This window comes from Argentina silus, assembly GCF_951799395.1.
Source record: "Argentina silus genome assembly, chromosome: 16".
NCBI classification, from domain to species: domain Eukaryota; kingdom Metazoa; phylum Chordata; class Actinopteri; order Argentiniformes; family Argentinidae; genus Argentina; species Argentina silus.
The window spans coordinates 15,762,145-15,781,194 of record NC_139670.1 but is presented as its reverse complement, the minus strand read 5'-3'; the positions used below and the strand labels follow the sequence as shown (position 1 = coordinate 15,781,194).

The following is a 19,050-nucleotide window of genomic DNA, read 5'->3' as shown; positions in this document are numbered from 1 at the left end:
AATCCGAATGGAAGCTATATATGCCAATAACAGACAGAAATGTTGGTGCCTTACTGTGATCTGAAAAGAGAGATTACAGAGTGCTCCTTTAACCCACCAAAACAAGCCTTTACATCCTCTACTTCATCAGTGATTATTACAGTAGTTCAGCATGATCAAGCGTAAATGGGACATATTTAATATCCCCAGATGGTATGGTATTCAAAATGGCAACAAGCCAGAAACAACATGCTTCACTAAACTGCATTGGGGTTAAACATATTTTTATTGAGCTAACTGATCCATTCTCTCATTTAATAGGTTGTGTCCTAATGTTACTGTACATCTACACAAGACACAAGAAGAAAAGAGTTACAGAGTTAAAGAAACACACCACTGATTTGTGATACCGGTAACAAGTACATATGGGACATCAAAAAAAGGTCACTTTGGATGCTTAGTAACGTCAACAGTGGTATTTCACTGACGCAGAGAATTTTATTACATACAACATTTTACATTTTCACAAGCCGGGGGAATTAGGCCAATTGCTCCAGGAAATCTTTTTAAATGCAGTCATCACTATTTACATTATTTTAAAGCATGTGTTATCTGGAGTGGGATATCATTTGGTTCATGTTTCGGTCCCCTTTCCTCCCTTCTTGGCAACACTGAGCCTGCCTCATCTGTCGATAACAGCTCTCGCATTACATGGACACGCTTACATCACTTCTCTATATCTCTTGTAGACATCAGACCCCTTTACTGTTCCTAACAAACCTTTTGTACTTTCAATCTCCCAAACCAGTCCTCAGTCTCTCATAGAGTACAGTCTCCGGAGAAAAAAATAAGTCTACACAAACAGAACAGGGGACAGACGTCAATCTAAATCATACCGCTGTCCAAACACAATGCAGAACTACAGGCCTTCACTGCATACTGTAAATGCAGGTTTACGTTACGAAATACGAATGAGTTTTGTGTTGCTTTATTTAACTCAGTAGACATAGTTGAATCAATAACATTATTATAGATGCACATTTTCACAGTTGCAGTAAAGATTTGATTGAATTCCAGCCAAGTCTAGCTTTAAACCAGCAGCAACACTTTATAGGCAACAATAGGTTGTGGGACAAAGAGAACAATGCAATCAAAAGATAAAAAATAACACTGCATGAAATATTTGATTTTCATGTAATCAAAATACAAATGTACTGAATGCTTATAAGTCAATAGTGAAGTAAAAAAACCCAATCACTTGAAATGATAAAAATAATCACACCATCATGATTACCATAATTATGACTCCTAACAAGGCCCTCTCATGCCACTCAAGAGAGAAAGCATCCATCTTTTATTCTAACATTGATCTGTGGAACGTAGAATGTTGTTTTTCCAGACACCTTCCATTAGTGTCAATGATTCCCTATATACGAAAACCCCCCCAAAAAGATGGATAGGGTTTTCCAGCGCCTTCCTCAAATGATGAAAATAACAATTTATCACTGACTGTACATCACATTTTACATTTCATGGTTATACTGGATCCAACTGTCAAACAGATAAACCCCAGTAATCCAATACTGATCAACACTCAAAACACAACAGACAATATTCTACAAGATGAAGGCAGTATACTATCATTTTGATTAACGCCATGTATACAGTATATGCCATTGGGAGATTTAATGTGGTAAAAATACCAAAATCAACAGAAACTATACAAATCTATCACTGGCAGGGTGAAATCTTCAGGGGTGCGTTCAGGTGGCCAAACATGTTACTACATTTTGCAACGGTATGTATTCGATATCGCATTCTCTCCAGGCGGTTTGAAATGTTCTTAAACTTTCTTTGAGGTATGTTTTCTCCCGTTTGATGAGGGTGTGATGGACGGCCGCACAAAACCCCTTACACAATCAGCCAATCAGTTACCACATTTACTATATTCCTATACTCTTCGTACAACAGCTCCCTTTCTGTCACCTTTTCGCTTCTGTTACCTGAACGCAGCCTTGGATGTGTACGCAGAGGGCAAGGAGACTGTAACTTAATACGATTTTCAGCTATTCAGCTGTGTTCAAATATTGTCTGCAGGAAAGGCTGTTATCCTTTCCTACTGCTGAAGCCATAGATGAATGCTAGCAAGCAAGTGATGAGCAATGAGCTATATATCTGGCTCAGACAAAAGAACGGCTTGGATGAAGCCTTGTAGAGTTGGAGAGGTCCAAACAGTCAAAAGTGCCCTGCGTGTATGAGTCCTTCTATGAGGAACTGAATGAGGTTGCAAAGGGTAACAGTCCAAAGCTGATGGGTAAGCTCCAGAGATTTAGCATTAGAGGCTTAAGAAGCAGAAGTGACTTGTCCAAGCATGTCTGTGACTGAATGACTGTTTCAGAGAGTAGACACAGTACCCCCTATAGGGATGGAGAGCAAGTAGAGCTGTTGCATTTCCATAATGGTCGACTTGTTTGTACAGTCTGTCTTTCCTATCGGTAGTCCATCTGCTCACAGTCCTATTGAAGTAGAAAAAATACATTATTTTCACCACAGCGGCACCACAATCAAGACATCCAAAAAAACGTAGCATGTAAAAGCTTCTTCCCGAAAAACAGAAATGACAAAAAGTAAAATCCTTTAATAGGGAAATCCTTTGTCATCAAAGTCCCTTATCTTCCTCCAGACTGCTTCTCTCACTTGAGAACATAAAGCAGACACAAAGCTCCTTTTTTGTTTGTAGAGAAAAAAAAGAAACAAAACTGGACCGGAACAACTTTGGCACGTTGAGACGTCACCCCTCGCACCACTTGGCAAAGACATAAAACAACGAGTTACATCAGCATCCATCCGCAGTCCAGTCAGCAGCGAACTACGAAGCCTGGACTCTTTGCAGGGTGGCTGCCATAGGTATTAGGGCAAAGGTCAAGGCAAACATTAGGGCAGTGGGTTGCAGGCGGGTGCGGTCGGCCGACCCGGTCATGGAGTTGGAGATACTTGGGTCATTCAGCTGAGGATCCTGGGTAAAAAGGAATGTGGGGAGTGTCAGAGTGAATTAGGACCTACAATACAACATTTGGTTGCATAGGTTCTGCGATACTGTCATTTGCCCGTAATGAAAATCCAATCTTACCACACATAGAGCTGTGTCCATTGTTTCGTTAGACTTCAGTTTCTGAGCCTAGAAAGACAGGATTAAAGAGCAAGTATTGAGATAAGAAATATTTAATTTCAATATTCATTTCATGTATGAATGGTTCTATTTATAAATATTATTATCATTATTATCATTATTAAAATGTGTTATTTATGACAGATAACATGAAAATTAATAACATATTATCTACACATCAGTTTTCTGTTTGATGCTTGGTCTTTTAGATGGTCACACCATAGCAGACACAGACAGATGTATTACTTCAAGGGAAACATATTTCCGTTTTGGACACATGGACAAATAAGTAATAATTATTTTCTAAAGTATGTATAGATCCTTGTAGATCTTATAACTCTGTTATTTACTGTGGAGGTCATTGAGCCCTCTTGCTGGGCACCTTTCTGTGGAAATTAAATTTGTGGTAATGAGCTGGACTGGCCAACAATACCCCCAGCTAAGACCTAAGGACCTCTCAAGAAAATCCTGCTGCTTTCATATTGATCTTCTGTGGTGTAGACTTATTGTGTGTGCCTGTGTGTATACAGTGTGTGTGTGTATGTATGTGTGTGCCTGCGTGCCAATATGTGTTTGTGTGTGCGTGCTCACGTGTGTATGCTAGTGCTGGTGTGTGACAGTCTAATAAATTAAACAACAACAGTTTTCAGGCTAGCTCTAACCTTTGCCAGTTAAACACACACACACACACGCACACACACACACACACACACACACACACACACACACACACACACACACACACACACAGATAGGGAGATGTGGAATGATAAAGTGACTCCAGAGTGGGTTTGGAACATAATAAACCCACACAATGGCTGCAGAGTAGGAATAATTCTATGAAATACGATTGTGGAAAAGAATGATTAATCGCTCTCTAGGAGGTCCTTCCTCCTGGAGAAACTTTGCCCAGTGATAAATCATATTATCACTATTAAAAGCCAGTATGATAAATAGTTGTGTTTAAAGTATGTGATACCATCTCATTTTAAAATATGGTTCTACAAATGTGTTGATGCAGAAGGAACAATCTGAAGTCCAAAATGTTTAAGTGAAGCTCAAATGTTCATGGAGTTCTGGAGCGTCTACACTTCTTGACCCTGAAAGTGTCCCAAGGACGGGAGAACAAACTAGACATACTGTGAGTAGACACTGCCATTATGCAGGTGGTCTTGGAGGTTTTGTGGCAGAGAGTGAAAAAAGAAAGAAAAATGCATACATAATGACTACAATGTTGTAAACCAATTTCAAATGGATGAAAGTAAGAGGGGTTCATGTGCATTAGTGTGTAGGTGCACATATATGCTAGACACCACACACACACACACACACACACACACACACACACACACAGAGATATGTGCATGTCAACGTTCAGCTACAAACCCTCAGCTCGACAGGCTCAGACTGATGTGCTCTGTGATAGGTGGAAATATCCTAAACTCTAAGGAGAGGCAGCACTGGGGGCAGAAGTGTGTGTGCAGTTGGTGGGAAGCTAGCTACTGCTGAGGGGCATCTCTGATGTTAATGTGGCAACCAATTAGCTTTGACATGACAGCTTTGGCAGTTTGACACCACACTGATGTATCCTCTTTCTGCCCAGAGGGCGGGATTCTGCACGTTTAATTGTTGTGGCAACCCACACCCATCAATCAAAACTGAAGCCTTAGTGACTGACTCAGCCTGCAGTGAGTGAAAGCCGTCACACGCAGACTGCAGCTCTGACTTCAGCTAGCTATCTACCTCAGCTATTGGGCTACAGTATAGCTACAGTAGCTAGCAGGGACGCAGGATGCATCTCCATCTGTTGACCCAAGCTTTGGGCTATGTGTTTGCCGACACAAAGCCCAAAACTCCTCTGACTGGCAGTCATTGCTCAGAACTGGAAAACGATATGACACTGAGTGCAGTGGAGTGCAGTATAATGTACTGTAGTTTAATGGCAGTATGTTGTGTCCAGCGCATTTTTTTGCAGTTCAAACGTGACAGGTAGTTCTTCTACAATAAAGGTGAATGATGTATATATGTGGGCGTCATTTAGCTGACACTGTTATCCAAAGCAACTTACGGTACGGGGAGTGGCTACATTTATGTATTTTGTATATATGGTCCCAGCAGGAATCCAACCTACAACCTTAGCAGTGCTAGCACTATGCTCTACCAACTGAGCCACAGAGGACCATGATTTATGTGACATTATCTCTAAAGCTTTAACTATATAGCTATCACTATAATTCTATAAGTTGAAACCACAGTAGCTGACCTCTCATTGTCTCGTCAAGTTTGGCCATAGCAGTCACCAACAGGCACTCTGATGTTCTTTAGATGATGACACATAATGGTAGTAATTCAGCCCCTTCCTCACCTGTAGGCTCCCACAGAAGTGGTAGAGTGGATCGGCGCCTGTGTCCAGGTGGTTGGAGTACGTGGAGGCATCCAGCGCGTTGCTTGTTCGCTCCTTCCCCCTCTGAGAGGTGCCGGGCCCGGGGGTCGTGGGGCGGAGGGGGGGCTGGGGCTGCCAAACCCCCACGTCAGTGCCGTTCCCAAACGCCTGGATGGCATTCCCTGCAGAGGTATTGGGAAATAGGCGTGCTCCAGGAATGAGCACGATTTGTAATAGCATAGCACTTCTCTAAAATTCTCGCCCCCTCTCGACCTACAGTACCTAGGTGATGCATGTCAGCCATTTTGTGTCAGAACACCCACAAACCCATCTGCTCCCAGTGGAGAGCTGAGAGTGACACTACCAATCAGCAGACCAGTATCCTTTTATTACGGTTCAATCACCACTGTTTCCTGCAACCTACCACAGTTACAACATTATACCACATTCTTCTTACCAAAGCAATTATCATGTAGCCTAGCTACAGCACATAGCAAGCATAAAGCTAACGTGATATAAAGTGGCAGCAAATAGAAGACTCATTGAACTGTGTGGGGGCAGGTCAAAGCTACTCTTTCATCCAACTCATTGCTAAAAGCTCAGTCTCTTTTCCGTCTGAAAACCATGTCTTTGGCAGCCTGATGTGAAGGGTAACAACAATGTGGCGCCCAGGGTTGGACTGTGTCTGTGATTGGTTGGGAGAAATGATGACTGACCTCTCTGAGAAGTCTTTTCTTCCCTCCTGACCAAATGCGACTCCTGAATAGCTGTGAATTCTGAAAGCTTTTAGCCCATTGTATGATTGTATGACTGTATAATCGAGCCTAAATTTAGCTGTATGACAAAGTCAAACCTTTCCTTCTTTGAAATGTTCAAAGTGATGAGAAACGATGTGAGTGAATGTGCTAGTTAGGTTCATTAAATCGGTAGATTCCATATACTGTATGTATACAGTACCCTGCATTAGTAATGGAACAGTGAAACATTTTCTCTTTTTTTGGCTTTATACTCCAAAAAGTACAGATTGTCAGCTTTTATTTGATGGTATTTGTGAACATATTGGTTTCACCCTCCAGAAATTACAACACTTATGCATAGTCCCCCTATTTTAGGGTACTCAAAAGTAATGGGACAATTGGCTTGACAGCTTTCTGGTAAGTCAGGTGTGTTCCGTCACAACATTTGTGCAGGCATAAGAGAGCTGTCAATATCTAGTATTGATTCTAGGTTTTGCATTTGCCTTTGGAATTTGCTATTGGTGTCTGTCAACATGACAACCAAAGAGGTGTTAATGAAAGTCAAGGAAGCCATTATAAGGTTGAAAAATCTGAAACATAGCCAAAACCTTAGGCTTGCCAAAATCAACAGTTTGGAACATCATTAAAGAAAAAAAGTACTGGTGAACTCAGCAATCGCAAATGGGCTGGTAGGCCAAGGAAGACTTCCACAGTAGATGACCGAAGAATGCTCACCATAAGTAAGAAAACCCCCCAAACAACTGTCCCACAGATCAAGAACACTGTCCAGAAGGTTGGCATGAATGTGTCAGACACTACCATCCACAGAATATGTCACCAGCCGAACTACAGATGCTTCACTGCAAGGTACAAACCATTAGTTATCCTCAAAAAAGATGGTCAGATTACAGTTTGCTAAAAAGTACCTAAAAACCTGCAGAGGTCTGGGAAAAGGTCTTATGGACAGATAAGATTAATATTATCATGTACCAAAGTAATTGCAAGAGGAAAGTTTGGTGTTTCTATATGTTTCTTTAGAATTCATTCTGCTGCTGCCGTCAGCAGTTACAATCATCAGTTCAAGACGTTCTAGTGGCAGTTAGACATGCCCAAACCTAACACCCCCTGCACCATGTTTCACAGATGAGGTGGTATGCTGTAAATCTTGGGCAGATCCTTTTTTGTCCAAATTCATTGGATGGTGCTTCATCATACAGTAAGACAATGACCCAAAACATATTACGGAGTTTTTCAGAGCCAAAAAGTGGAAAGGTCTTGAGTGGCCAAGTCAATATTCAGATTTAAATCCAATTGAACATGCATTTCATTTGTTGATGATCAGATTTTAGACAAAAAGACCAAAAAACTAACAACAACTGAAGATGGCTGTAGTACAGGCCTGGCAGAGCATCACCAGAGAAGAAACCTGTCTGGTGGGGTCAATGGGTCGCAGACTTCAGGCAGTTATTGCATGCAAAGGATTGTTGACTAAACATAAGTGCTTAATTTATTTCATAAATCTGTCCCATTACTTTTGGGTTCCCCGAAATAGAGAGACTATGCATAAAAGCGTAATTTCTAAATGGTGAAACCAGTATGTACACCAATACCATCAAATAAAAGCTGAGAATCTCTACTTTAACCTTATAGTAATTTTATTTCAAATCCAAACATTTGGAGTGTAGTGTCACGCCCCCCACTTCCAATCCACTCCAATTACATTAATTAATGCCTGTTTCCCTGTTCCTGCAGTACCCCAGCCTGACTCCTGCCTCTGACTCAAGCCTCCTGTTACCTGCCCCTATCTGCCCTGTCTACCTGCCTGCCTGCCCTGCCTGCCCTGTCCACCTGCCTGCCTGCCCTGTCTGCTCTGCCTATCTGCTCTGCCCTGCCCAGCCACCTCTTCTCTGCTTGCCATTCCACCCTGCTACTCCGTCCTCCCTCCCTCCCTCCCTATCCTCCCTCCTAGCACACCCTTGCCTCTACAATAGATACACCCTTCATTTGGGTTCAACCATCATCTGCCTTTGTTCTCTGTGTTCTGCATTTGGGTTCACTAGCCTGACCGTTACATGTAGAGCCAAAAGAAGAAAAGATTTGTCACTCTCCCATTACTTACACAGGGCACTGTAAGTGTAAGATAGTTCAGTGAAGCTCTTTTTTGCATCATGCAGCTTTATTTTTGTCTTTTCTGAATATCACCCATCTTACCAGGAAACACAGGCATTTAGAAAGGAAGCAACACTGTAAGTTTCACGTTCTAGTAACGTCTTCCTAGTAAATATGACAAAAAAGGTCTATTTATCCGAGCTTCTCACCGGGCAAATGATGACGTATCGAACTGGATTTCAAAATGTTGTTTGCTCTCATGAGGTTCAACATGTACAAACAAATATAAAAGGGACTGTGAGGGAACAGCATGATTTTAATATGTGTCTATGAGTCGCCTGACAAATTCATGATGCTTATTACTTTACGAAGGGACGGAGCCCATCTCCGGAGTCCCCAAAGGCCACCATCTCATAAAACCAAATCCGATTTCTTATCTACTCCCTACTCATCATTTCACAACAAGTGCATTTAAAGTGGAGATCTTCGAACTAAGTGACAGAATAATACATGTTTTGATTCTTTTCAGACTCTCAGGGACACCTGAGTAGTGCTTTTATAGGCTTTTCATGTCAAACCCACCCTCAGACTTCCCACTTAAGCGTGATTTCACCATCTCCTCTCTGTCACAGAGTGGCGTGTTTGCTGGTTGGACCACACTTATGCAGCGAGGAAGATTCGATTTGTCAGTCTGTTCTAAACAATCAAGTTGTGGAGATGTGACAGCCTTTTAAAAGCATGGTTTATTGGGACACCTCTACCTGTCAATCTTGGTGCAGAGCTAGCTGGTGTGTGGTGTTATCAAAGCGTATCCCTTGAGCTCTCACGACTGGCTGTGGTGATGTTTGACTTGGAGGCATTTGAGGAGGAGCTATCATGTATGAAATTAATATAATAGCGTATACCGTATTCCTAGGGATTAGCGTTTTCAGGGCTTACGAAATAGGAGTCTAAATAGTATTCAGTATTTTTCCGAAATTTGAGGTAGGCTTGATTTGACTTGATTTAGCCAGATTTACACTGGAACTATTCTATTGGTTCCATCATGCTGGGCCAGCAAAATCAAACACATCTCAAGCACACATATTAAATAATATCTCTACCCAGGCCTGATAACATCATGAGGAGGAGGATAGTAGCATATATGAACTTACGAAGGCAGCGGTTGTCGGTGAAGAATTCAGAGAATTTGTCGCACTCTGCCTTGCCGTTCCCACTGCTGTTGCAGTCACACCAGGGGGACACACTTATGCTGGGGGAGCGCAGGTAGTTAGGGGTCATCACCGTACCTAAGACACAAACACAATAAGAGGCTTGAAGTACCCTATAGAATGAGCAGGAGACACGAAAACAACAGGGGAACGACAGATGCATTTCGAAGGTTTCATTTCGAGGTTACAGAAAAGCTTGTTAGGGATTCTAACTACATTCGGAACAAAAACAATCTTGTCTGTAGTGAGGAAAAACATGTTTATGGTATTTTCATCCATTTTGGATGAAGGCATGTGAGATCATGGTGACCTCACCAATGAGACCAGAGTAGGCCAAAAGACAGTCAGCGTAGTTTTCCCTCAGACATCCTGAAATGGACCGTGCCTCTGGTTGGCAGTTGGTGAAGAAGTCTGCGAGACGCGATCTGGAACACAGAAAACAAATATCAATTGCTCTCTGCCTTCACCCTTCTTATCAATCAGGGTTCAATTACATCTACTCAGTGAATCAATTGACTTTAAATGAATCTAACAATACGGAAATACGGTGAAAATACGGAAACACTTTATTTGCCTGAAAACGCTAATTGAATATTGAATTTTTAGTCACTCTCTGGGTTAACTGCAGATGAGATAGAATGGACCAAAGTATTAGAAAGGTGGCATACACTTGGCTGTGCGAACAGTCCCAGTGATTGGAGGCCACTTTCACCTGAAACCATTCCCACAAAGCCGAAGCTCCACAAATGTCTTGTGTATGTAGAATGACATTTACTGGTACGTTAATGGGCTGACCATAGAGTATGGATTTTGTAATGACATAACATAACTCAATCAAGTTCTGCAAACTATTTGAAATGATTGCAAATACTATTTTTACATTTATGGCATTTAGCAGACGCCTTTATCCAAAGCGACTTGCAACAATACATTTGTTTAAGTAAGTGAATCATCTATGCAACAGTCATCATAAGACAAAGTAATCAGGTTAAACTCAGGTCTGGAATGCACTCACCTGCAGACATAGTTCGTCTTGCAGGAGGCCTGCAGAGACAGACAGTTGGGCTTGTCCTTGTCCTCATAGGAGCAGACGGGGACGATGGTTTGCCGCCGGCGCTCCGTGCACCCTGCCTGGTCGCCAGCGGGACAGGAACAGAACAGCATGCCGTAGCTGTGCTTGGGCGGCACCTCGATGATGATGAACGTTTTATTTATTAATTTCAAGATACCGACAGACACTGTGCATCATATACTCAAACAGAGGAGGGACTCTCACATAGGAATTTACACAGAACATTTCACAGACAGATATCAAAATCATATGATGAAAAGAGCCTCCTGTATCAACAACAGATTCGTAAGATAACGCTGTATGTTTCATTCCCGGTCATTTCTGTATTGTAACTATACGATAACAAGTACCTAATCACCTTGTCAAAGAACTGTCGTAGTGCCTTGTGACACTTGCGCTTGTTGCAGACCTCGGAGGTGGACACTCTGCTGGTGCAGGGGCTGATGTAGGCCGAGCGGTACTTCTTACACGTGTCATTCAGGTTGCAGGCCTTGGCTGCGTTCAGGCAGTTGTTCTCCTTTGTGGATGCTGGCTCGCCTGAGAGGCAGAGATAGAGAGAGAGAAAGATAGGTTGAGTGAAAGCGGGTGAAGGAAGAAGACAAAGTGAGTAAAAAGAGAAACAATTGTGATAAAAGCGGGGGTGGGTGGGGGTGGGGGGTGTTAATGAAGGAGAAACAAAGAGCATGTAGTTGAAAAGCTGAGTTTTAAAAGCCTGGTGGTGGGGTGGACACGCCCTCGGAAGGCCAGATCGACGTGGGCCAGATCTGACCTTTTAGCTTTGTCGTAAGTGCGATATAAGTCTATCTTAGCAGTGTTCTAGGTCTACTGTGATCTTAAGTAAGTAAGTAAGTAAGTAAGAGAGAGACTGTGTGTGTGTGTGTGTGTGTGTTTGTGTGTGTGTGTGTGTGTGTGTGTGTGTGTGTGTGTGTGTGTGTGTGTGTGTGTGTGTGTGTGTGTGTGTGTGTGTGTGTGTGTGCGTGTGCGTGTCCGTGAGCACTTGCGTGCGTAGGTAGTATACTGTATGGGTATTCTTTCTCTGTATTGAGCGACACGGACACGCTTCCACAACTGCTCAAGCTTAGCCAAAAGTTTAGGTCTTTCCAAAAAATGTAAACCCTGCGTTAACTTTGAAAGGCAGGTTTGATCGAATGCTACTTAGCCATCTGGTACACATCCTAATGCTGTGAACATGGCTAACTTAGTCATCAGTCTACATTTAGTCATTCCTGGAAATGTGGCTAATTGACCCAAGGGAGGTTAGACTGCTGCTGGCTGTATCTGGGGTTAGAGGGAGTCTGCTCTCCTCGTCTTTCCCCGCATCAGCCCTCTGAACAAACAGCTTTGGGGTGAGTTCTCTTTCCCCCTGTCCTCACAGATCAAGTCACAGGAATCGGAAATCTGCGTCTAAACACAAACGCACGCAGGCACACACGCGGGCACGCGGGCACGCACACCCACAAACATCCCCCATACCTATCATCCCCCCGACACTTTCTCACATAACACCACATTACCTACCTCTCACTGACATGCATAACATTACCTATCGGCCACCCTACCAATCTTAATTTCTATCAACCACTGTGAGCCTGCTCTTTGGCCAACGTAATGACTCATCCTCCTCATTTTTGAAAATTCGTCTCATTGTTGAAAAAAGGCCTTGCTGCTCCACTGACTCCAGCTCACGTATACAAACTGTATCTGCAGCCCTGTGCATGGAAGAGTGAATTTGGTAATTATGCCTTTTGATGTGGAATTGAAGCTTGCTGTGCCCTTTCAAGCACTATAGAATGAGACGTGATTAAATCGGAATACATTCTTGAACCGCGGGTTAATCACGTATTACAAAACCCATTACTTACATCTGTCAAGCTGAGAAAAGATGTGGCCTGTGATCATTGCTGGATGTTTGTAACTGCAAGGGTAATAGTTGTGACACTGGGTGATTGTGTCTGTCAAACTCTCTGGTCAACCTTTACCCCAAACCCAACCACAACAACCCAAACACTGAAAAATAGGACACTTTAAACTAAACTAATGACAATGATTTTCATTAATTATTTTGGTTGGTTTAACACAAGACCATGGTTATAATTCAAGACCATTTTTACACCCAACGTGTAATATCATATCAAATATCTCAGTTATCAGGTCAATTCTTAAGGTTGACCTGAGCAATTACAGTTTATGTAAGCATAGACAAGGCTTTAACTCGGCAGACTACCACATTCTTGTGGCACACAGATGACCAAAGACACAGATCGTCAAGCACGCCTGTACCATTCTCCCCAGCATCTCTTAACATGTTCTTTGCGAAGAAAAAACAACAACAAACGCTGCAGCCCTAAAACTGAAACAATTCCACCACTTCTTCCTGCAACTACATTTCCCAGCAGCCTTTGTGATGCATCCCCAGACTCCCCACCCAGGGGAGTTTGTTACCATAGAGAGGGAGATTCCGGGGACACACACAGGACATAAAGCAATGAGCCTGAAAGAGGTGTTCCTGTGCATCTAAATATGCAGTGTTCCTACCAGAGAATGTTCTAAATAGATCAGGGCATCAAGCGCCTCTATGTTTAGTGCTCATTGCTTGGAAAAACAAGAGAAACAGAACACATCTGCCTCTATAAGTGGTCTGAGTGGAAAGAGCAGAAAAGCGCTGACAGCAGAGACCTGAAGGGTTTCTGGCTGACATCTCCCTCCCTCATCATCTCGCAGCTTCTCTCCAACTCAGGGGCCCCCACCCAGTAAAAATGCATGCCACTGTGGCAAATCAAATCATACAAGGACTCGACCCCCCCCAATAATTGCCCCCACACCAACCCTCCTGGCTACCTCTTTCTCTACATTTTCCACTTTTCTCTTCAGCTCTCTCTGTGATTCTCCTTTTCTTTCTCTTGTTCTCTCTTCTCTCTCCTTTTTCTCGTTCTCTCTTCTCAAACACTCATTTTCTCTCTGAAAGGGAGTGAAATGTGTGTGCAATTGCTGCTTCAGCATACTAGGTGAATAAGGTTAGCCATTTGTATGTACATATATCAGTATGTTGTTTTCTTAATGGTTTATGCATGAACAGCTAACCATTATCTAAAATACCTTTTACCTATTTTCACATATATATTTCATCACTGTATGTTGTATCTCATTTTTTTGTAATAACCTGTCATTAAGAACCGTGACATCAAATATAAAGGCTGAAAGTGTGGGAGTGTGTTTTTAGCAAATGGAAGATCACTTAGAAAATGGCCCAGGCACTTACAAAGCATGTCTGAGGAGATTCCTGTCAATGGTTTGCCTTTGAAGTGAACCAGCTGGGAATTAGCCATTCAAATGGATACTATATGCACTGACTTTATCTAAAAACAAAGTGCACATTGATTCAACTCTCTTACACAAAAGGGCTTAAATGGATACATTTAGGGAGGCAGAGCCCAATGTTATTAGTAAGCAAATACTGATCCCAAAGGTTCTCTTAAAAACATTGTTCTAGCTTCTTTTGAAATTATTCAAATTACATTTTATCTGATAAGACACACAAAACTACTAACCCAGTGTGTTACTGAGTCGATGTAAACAGTTAAAACATACAGCCTCACAGGTGTGGCCCACTATTGTGGTCTGGTTGGGATAGAGGACATGCACTAGTAACCTTTTACATTAGCCTAGACCAGAGTAATTATATTCTAATTACAAAAGTAATACAAGTAATTACCCTACAATAAGCTATAGGTCCATGGTGTTGTGATACCGTGTTGTCAGAGTTTTCAGAGAATATTGGGAATATGTTCCAAATAATCTACCAGGTAAAATAAAGATTATCTGAATATCTGCACATAGTGGGTACTGCACCAAGCAACATTTTTTAAATAAAGCTGTTATGTGAGTTGCAGTGCCCAAAAAAGTATTACAGACAGAAGTTCAATGAAGACATAGGGTGCTGGCCAGCATCCCTTGAAAAAAACAGTAGCCGCAACGTGACGGCTGGCTAAATATTAAATTCAATAAATTTAAAGACTAACAAACCTTTGTGTGCGCCCTATGTCTACAATGTCTTTCCATTCATAACTTTGAATTCAGAAATGGAATAAAGCCCCCACATGTCAAAGTGTTGCCTGGGGTCACAAACCCATTGGCTTCATAACTACGTACATGATATCCCTATCCCCCTCCTAATGTTGCTTCCCAGCAGCCAAGCCAGCAGGCTCCCTTTGATACAGGCCGGGTGACAGGCGATGCAGCATGCTTTGGAATCTGAACCTTTGACCTCCCGATAGGCTGATACAAAAGGACCATTGAGCGGTCGACTCAGTGTCAGTGGATTAGTAGAGGTCCCAGACAACTGCCTAATAACCCCTCCCCACCCCCCAAGGCTCCATTCACTGATACTGTGGAACAGTGAATGTGAGAACCATGAAGACTCTCCTGCCAGTGAGGGAGTTTGAGCTTCGTCTTACAATTCCATTGTGTATGGCACTGTTAGTGTGTATACCGTATAGTTACATTTTGGACCCCATTTTGACAGCGCAAAGACTACCAATAAAAACAACTGCGTTACTCAAAATACTGTTTCAAATCCTCTCCTTTTGCGACATCCATGCAATGACGTGGTCGAACTATGGTCGATTGCAACCAAAATTCAGAACGGGATGACCACAAGCTGGTCTGTTGTTAAATCAGATACAGGTGTCAAAGATATGATCCTGAATGCGCTTACAATGTGAGGGCCCCCGGGCCCCTTGGTGTTTAAAATGTGAGCTCACCACTAGGGCCCCCCAGACCCCTCGGCGCTTACAATGTTAGGGCCCCCAGACCCCTTGGTGTTTAAAATGTGAGTTCACCACTAGGGCCCCCCAGACCCCTCGGCACTTACAATGTGAGGGCCCCCAGACCCCTTGGTGTTTAAAATGTAAGCTGACCACTAGGGCCCCTGGGTCCCTCAGTGCTTACAGTGTGAGGGCCCCCAGACCCCTTGGCATTTAAAGAGTGAGCTGACCACTAGGGCCCCTCGGCCCCTCGGCCCCTGGGGCTTAAAGCGTGATCTGACCACTAGGGCCCCTGGGCCCCTCGGCACCTACAGTGTGAGGGTCCCTGGGCCCCTCCGCCCTTAAAGCATGAGCTGACCACTAGGGCCCCCGGGCCCCGCAGCACTTACAATGTGAGGCCCCCTCTGTACTTAAAGTGTGCGCTGACCACTAGGGCCCCCGGGCCCCTGGGTGCTTACAGTGTGAGTTGACCACTAGGGCCCCCAGGCATACATCAAGCGTAACACCTAGGCCCCTTGGTACATACAGTGCATGCTTAAAACATGACCTTCTCGGAGAGTACAACTTCTGTACAACTGAGCCACTGGTTGGCACACTACAATATGCTGTAACATGATACAATATTCACCAACAAGTCAGTTCATTCTGCATAGCAGGACAGTTTGAAGGGCGTCATATTATTGCAAGCCATTCGTTATTTGACTTACCGTAACTAGCTATCCCTTTATTTTAGCTAGCTGCCCATTTTCCCTAGCTAACTGCCCATATGATTTAGCTTGTTAACAGAAAACTAGCTGCACTAAAAAGCCAGGTAGTTAACAAGCTATCAGCCTAAAATTCAGCTGTCTAACTAGTTAGGTGGCACACAACTTAACTAGTTAGTTACGTGGCATTTGTTCTTGGTATAAGATAAAAGGGTAGCTAGCTACAGTGGGTTGAATAAATGTTAAAACAGCATGCCATAGTCATGATGCTTAAATCAAAGCTACTAGCTAGCTAACTATTAGTGTTATTAGTTCAAAACTACTATTAGTTTAAAACATGGGATGCTGTGGCCGTGGGAATAAAAACCTCATTAGCTTATTAGCTAGCAGTTTTGTGACATATTAAAAAAATATGCCAAAAGCTATATTTTTTTCATACACTAACGCATATATAAGAGACCCAATCCATACTTAAAGATTAAGGAAAACCCCATTCATTTTTTCCATAGACCATCTGTTTTTAGACCCACGGAAGTAGATAATGCTAACGCTGATATGCAAATTGTCGACCGCTCTTTTCCACTCCACATCGATGGTGTCTCCACCAAGTAATTTCACTGACTTATCAGTAACTGTTGATTATTCAGCCAATGAAAAAAAAATTATCTTTTGAATTTCAAGCAACATAATTCTCTCTGTGTCAGGCAGGCATATAAGACATTTCTTGGTAGGAAAAGCCACAGCCACATAGTTCTGAAATATGGACCACAAACATTGGAATAGTGGTGCTTCCAAAAGAAAAGCCAAAAAAGAAAAGGAGGCAAGAGGCAGTTTTGCTTCAAAGTGTTCCACTCATTGCCAACTTCTTTCAAAAACCCTCTGGTAATAATGATGACAGTACTGTTGTCAGCTGTGAGGAAGGAACTAGCACTAGTTCAGTTTCCAGTAATGTTGCCCTCAACAGCTAATGGTATACAAGAACCATCATTTCCACCTCAGGAGCAGTTGGGCAGTTCACAAGAATCAAATCAGCAACCAAGCCATTCCTGGTGCTATGAGGTCACTGACCCTGCATTATGGCAAAGCAGCTTCCAGTGACATTGTTAAGTCAGTGCTTATTGAAAGAGGAGCAGTCCCCTTCCAAAACCGCAGCAAAAATAACCAGCTTCAGTCCGAGATAGAGCGCTTGGTGGAAAGACTAGAAGTTTCAACAATGAACTTCTTAACTGTATATTGCCAAATGGGCATAAGGCTACTGTACTCACCCTCAACAGGTTGTGTGTACGGTTTTGCATGCAAACTGTTCTCCAAGCAAGCTTGGTGGCTTTAGTCAGGGGTTTAGTGACTGGAAGCACTCTGAAAGAATAGGGGAACACGAAAAGAGTGCAGAACACAGATCATGCATATTTGCCTTGCACCAGCGGACAAAGGGCAGTGCTATAGATGCAGATCTCATGCAGCAACTTGATGGGGAAAGTAAATACTGGAGGGACATTTTGAAAAGAGTTGTAGCAGTGATCAAGTTTGTGGGTGAAAGAGGACTTGATGATGAACAGTTTGGGTCATCCCATAACGGTAATTTCCTTGGCATCCTAGAACTGCTATCACAATTTAACCCATTCTTAGCTGAACATATTACAAAGTTTGGCGGAAAAGGAAGAGGCATAGTGTCCTATTTGTCATCGACAATATGTGAGGAACTCATTGAGCTAATGGGTCAGAAAACTCGCCAAACAATAACAGATGAGATTCGGGACGCCAAATATCTTTCAATAACTGTTGACTCCACCCCAGACCTGTCACATGTGGACCAATTGATGTTCATATTCCGGTTTGTTAACAGCAGCGGGAATGTGGTGGAGCGATTCCTGGGCTTTGAGCCAATTGAGAGCCACACTGGTAAAAGTTTAGCAGACTGTGTGACTTTGATGGTGGAGGGCCTTGGGTTGGACCTCTCAAACTGTAGAGGTCAGTCATATGACAATGCAAGCAACATGTCAGGAAAATACAATGGGCTACAGACCCACCTGAAACAAAAAAAGCCCTCTGATAGAGTATGTGCCTTGCAGCGCATTCACTTAACTTAGTTGGTGTTAACACCTTAGACGGCAGTAGCCCAGAGGCTGAAAAGTTTTTTAACATGTTGCAGTCACTGTACACATTTTGCTCTTCATCCACACACAGATGTCTTTCGGAAGACATGTGCAATGATGATAATGAGAAAAGAGATACTCGAATTGAGGCCGCTGGACTATGTGCTGAATTGGACACCTTGTTCATGGCACATTTCTGGGACGTCATACTTGACTGGTTCCACGCTACAAGCATGCACCTACAGAAAAGTGACAGTGACATCTCTGTAGCAGCACAGCTTTTGTCTTCGTTGAGGGATTTTGTGGCGGGACAGCGAGACTAATTTGAGGCTTTTGAAAGGGCAGCCTTAAATGTGACAGGTGTCTCTCAGTCATATGACCATGATCTTCAGCAAAAGAGGAAACGCAAAACATTTGCAGATGAGAGCTCAGAGCCAGGTGTGACACTTGAGGGGAGGGAGAAGTTCAAAATAGAAACATTTTATGTGGTCATTGATAAGCTAGAGGCATGCCTTGAATATCGCTTGGACGCTTACAGTCTTTTTGGAGTTCTGTTTATGTCAGATCAGGTGTCTAACAGTGATGTCATCGTGGAAAAGGTAAACGCACTCTCCGCTGCATATCCATCAGACCTGGACATAAACTTTGCCAACAAACTCATCCAATTCAAGTCTTTCATGTCTGACTGTGAGGGTGAGAAGTGCCCAACAAAATGTCTTGAGATGTTGCAGGCACTTAATCTGCAGTCAGTGTTCCACAATGTTTTCGGGGCACTTCAGATTTTCCTAACTTTGCCAGTGACAAACTGCCAGGGTGAGCGGACAGTTTCC

At 42.9% G+C, this 19,050-nt stretch overlaps 1 protein-coding gene across 1 annotated transcript in view; it reads right to left on the bottom strand.

Moving 5' to 3' along the window:
• Positions 1-2,848: 2,848 nt before the first annotated feature.
• gfra1b (gdnf family receptor alpha 1b) overlaps positions 2,849-19,050 on the bottom strand; it is a gene marked incomplete at both ends in the record, with an annotated part of 51,503 nt that continues 35,301 nt past the window's right edge. Inside the window, 7 exons of the mRNA XM_083688215.1 lie at positions 2,849-2,995; positions 3,110-3,157; positions 5,514-5,713; positions 9,532-9,666; positions 9,904-10,013; positions 10,604-10,776; positions 11,019-11,197. Coding sequence (XP_083544341.1) covers positions 2,849-2,995; positions 3,110-3,157; positions 5,514-5,713; positions 9,532-9,666; positions 9,904-10,013; positions 10,604-10,776; positions 11,019-11,197 — 992 coding nt within the window. The remainder of the gene's footprint in view (positions 2,996-3,109; positions 3,158-5,513; positions 5,714-9,531; positions 9,667-9,903; positions 10,014-10,603; positions 10,777-11,018; positions 11,198-19,050) is intronic.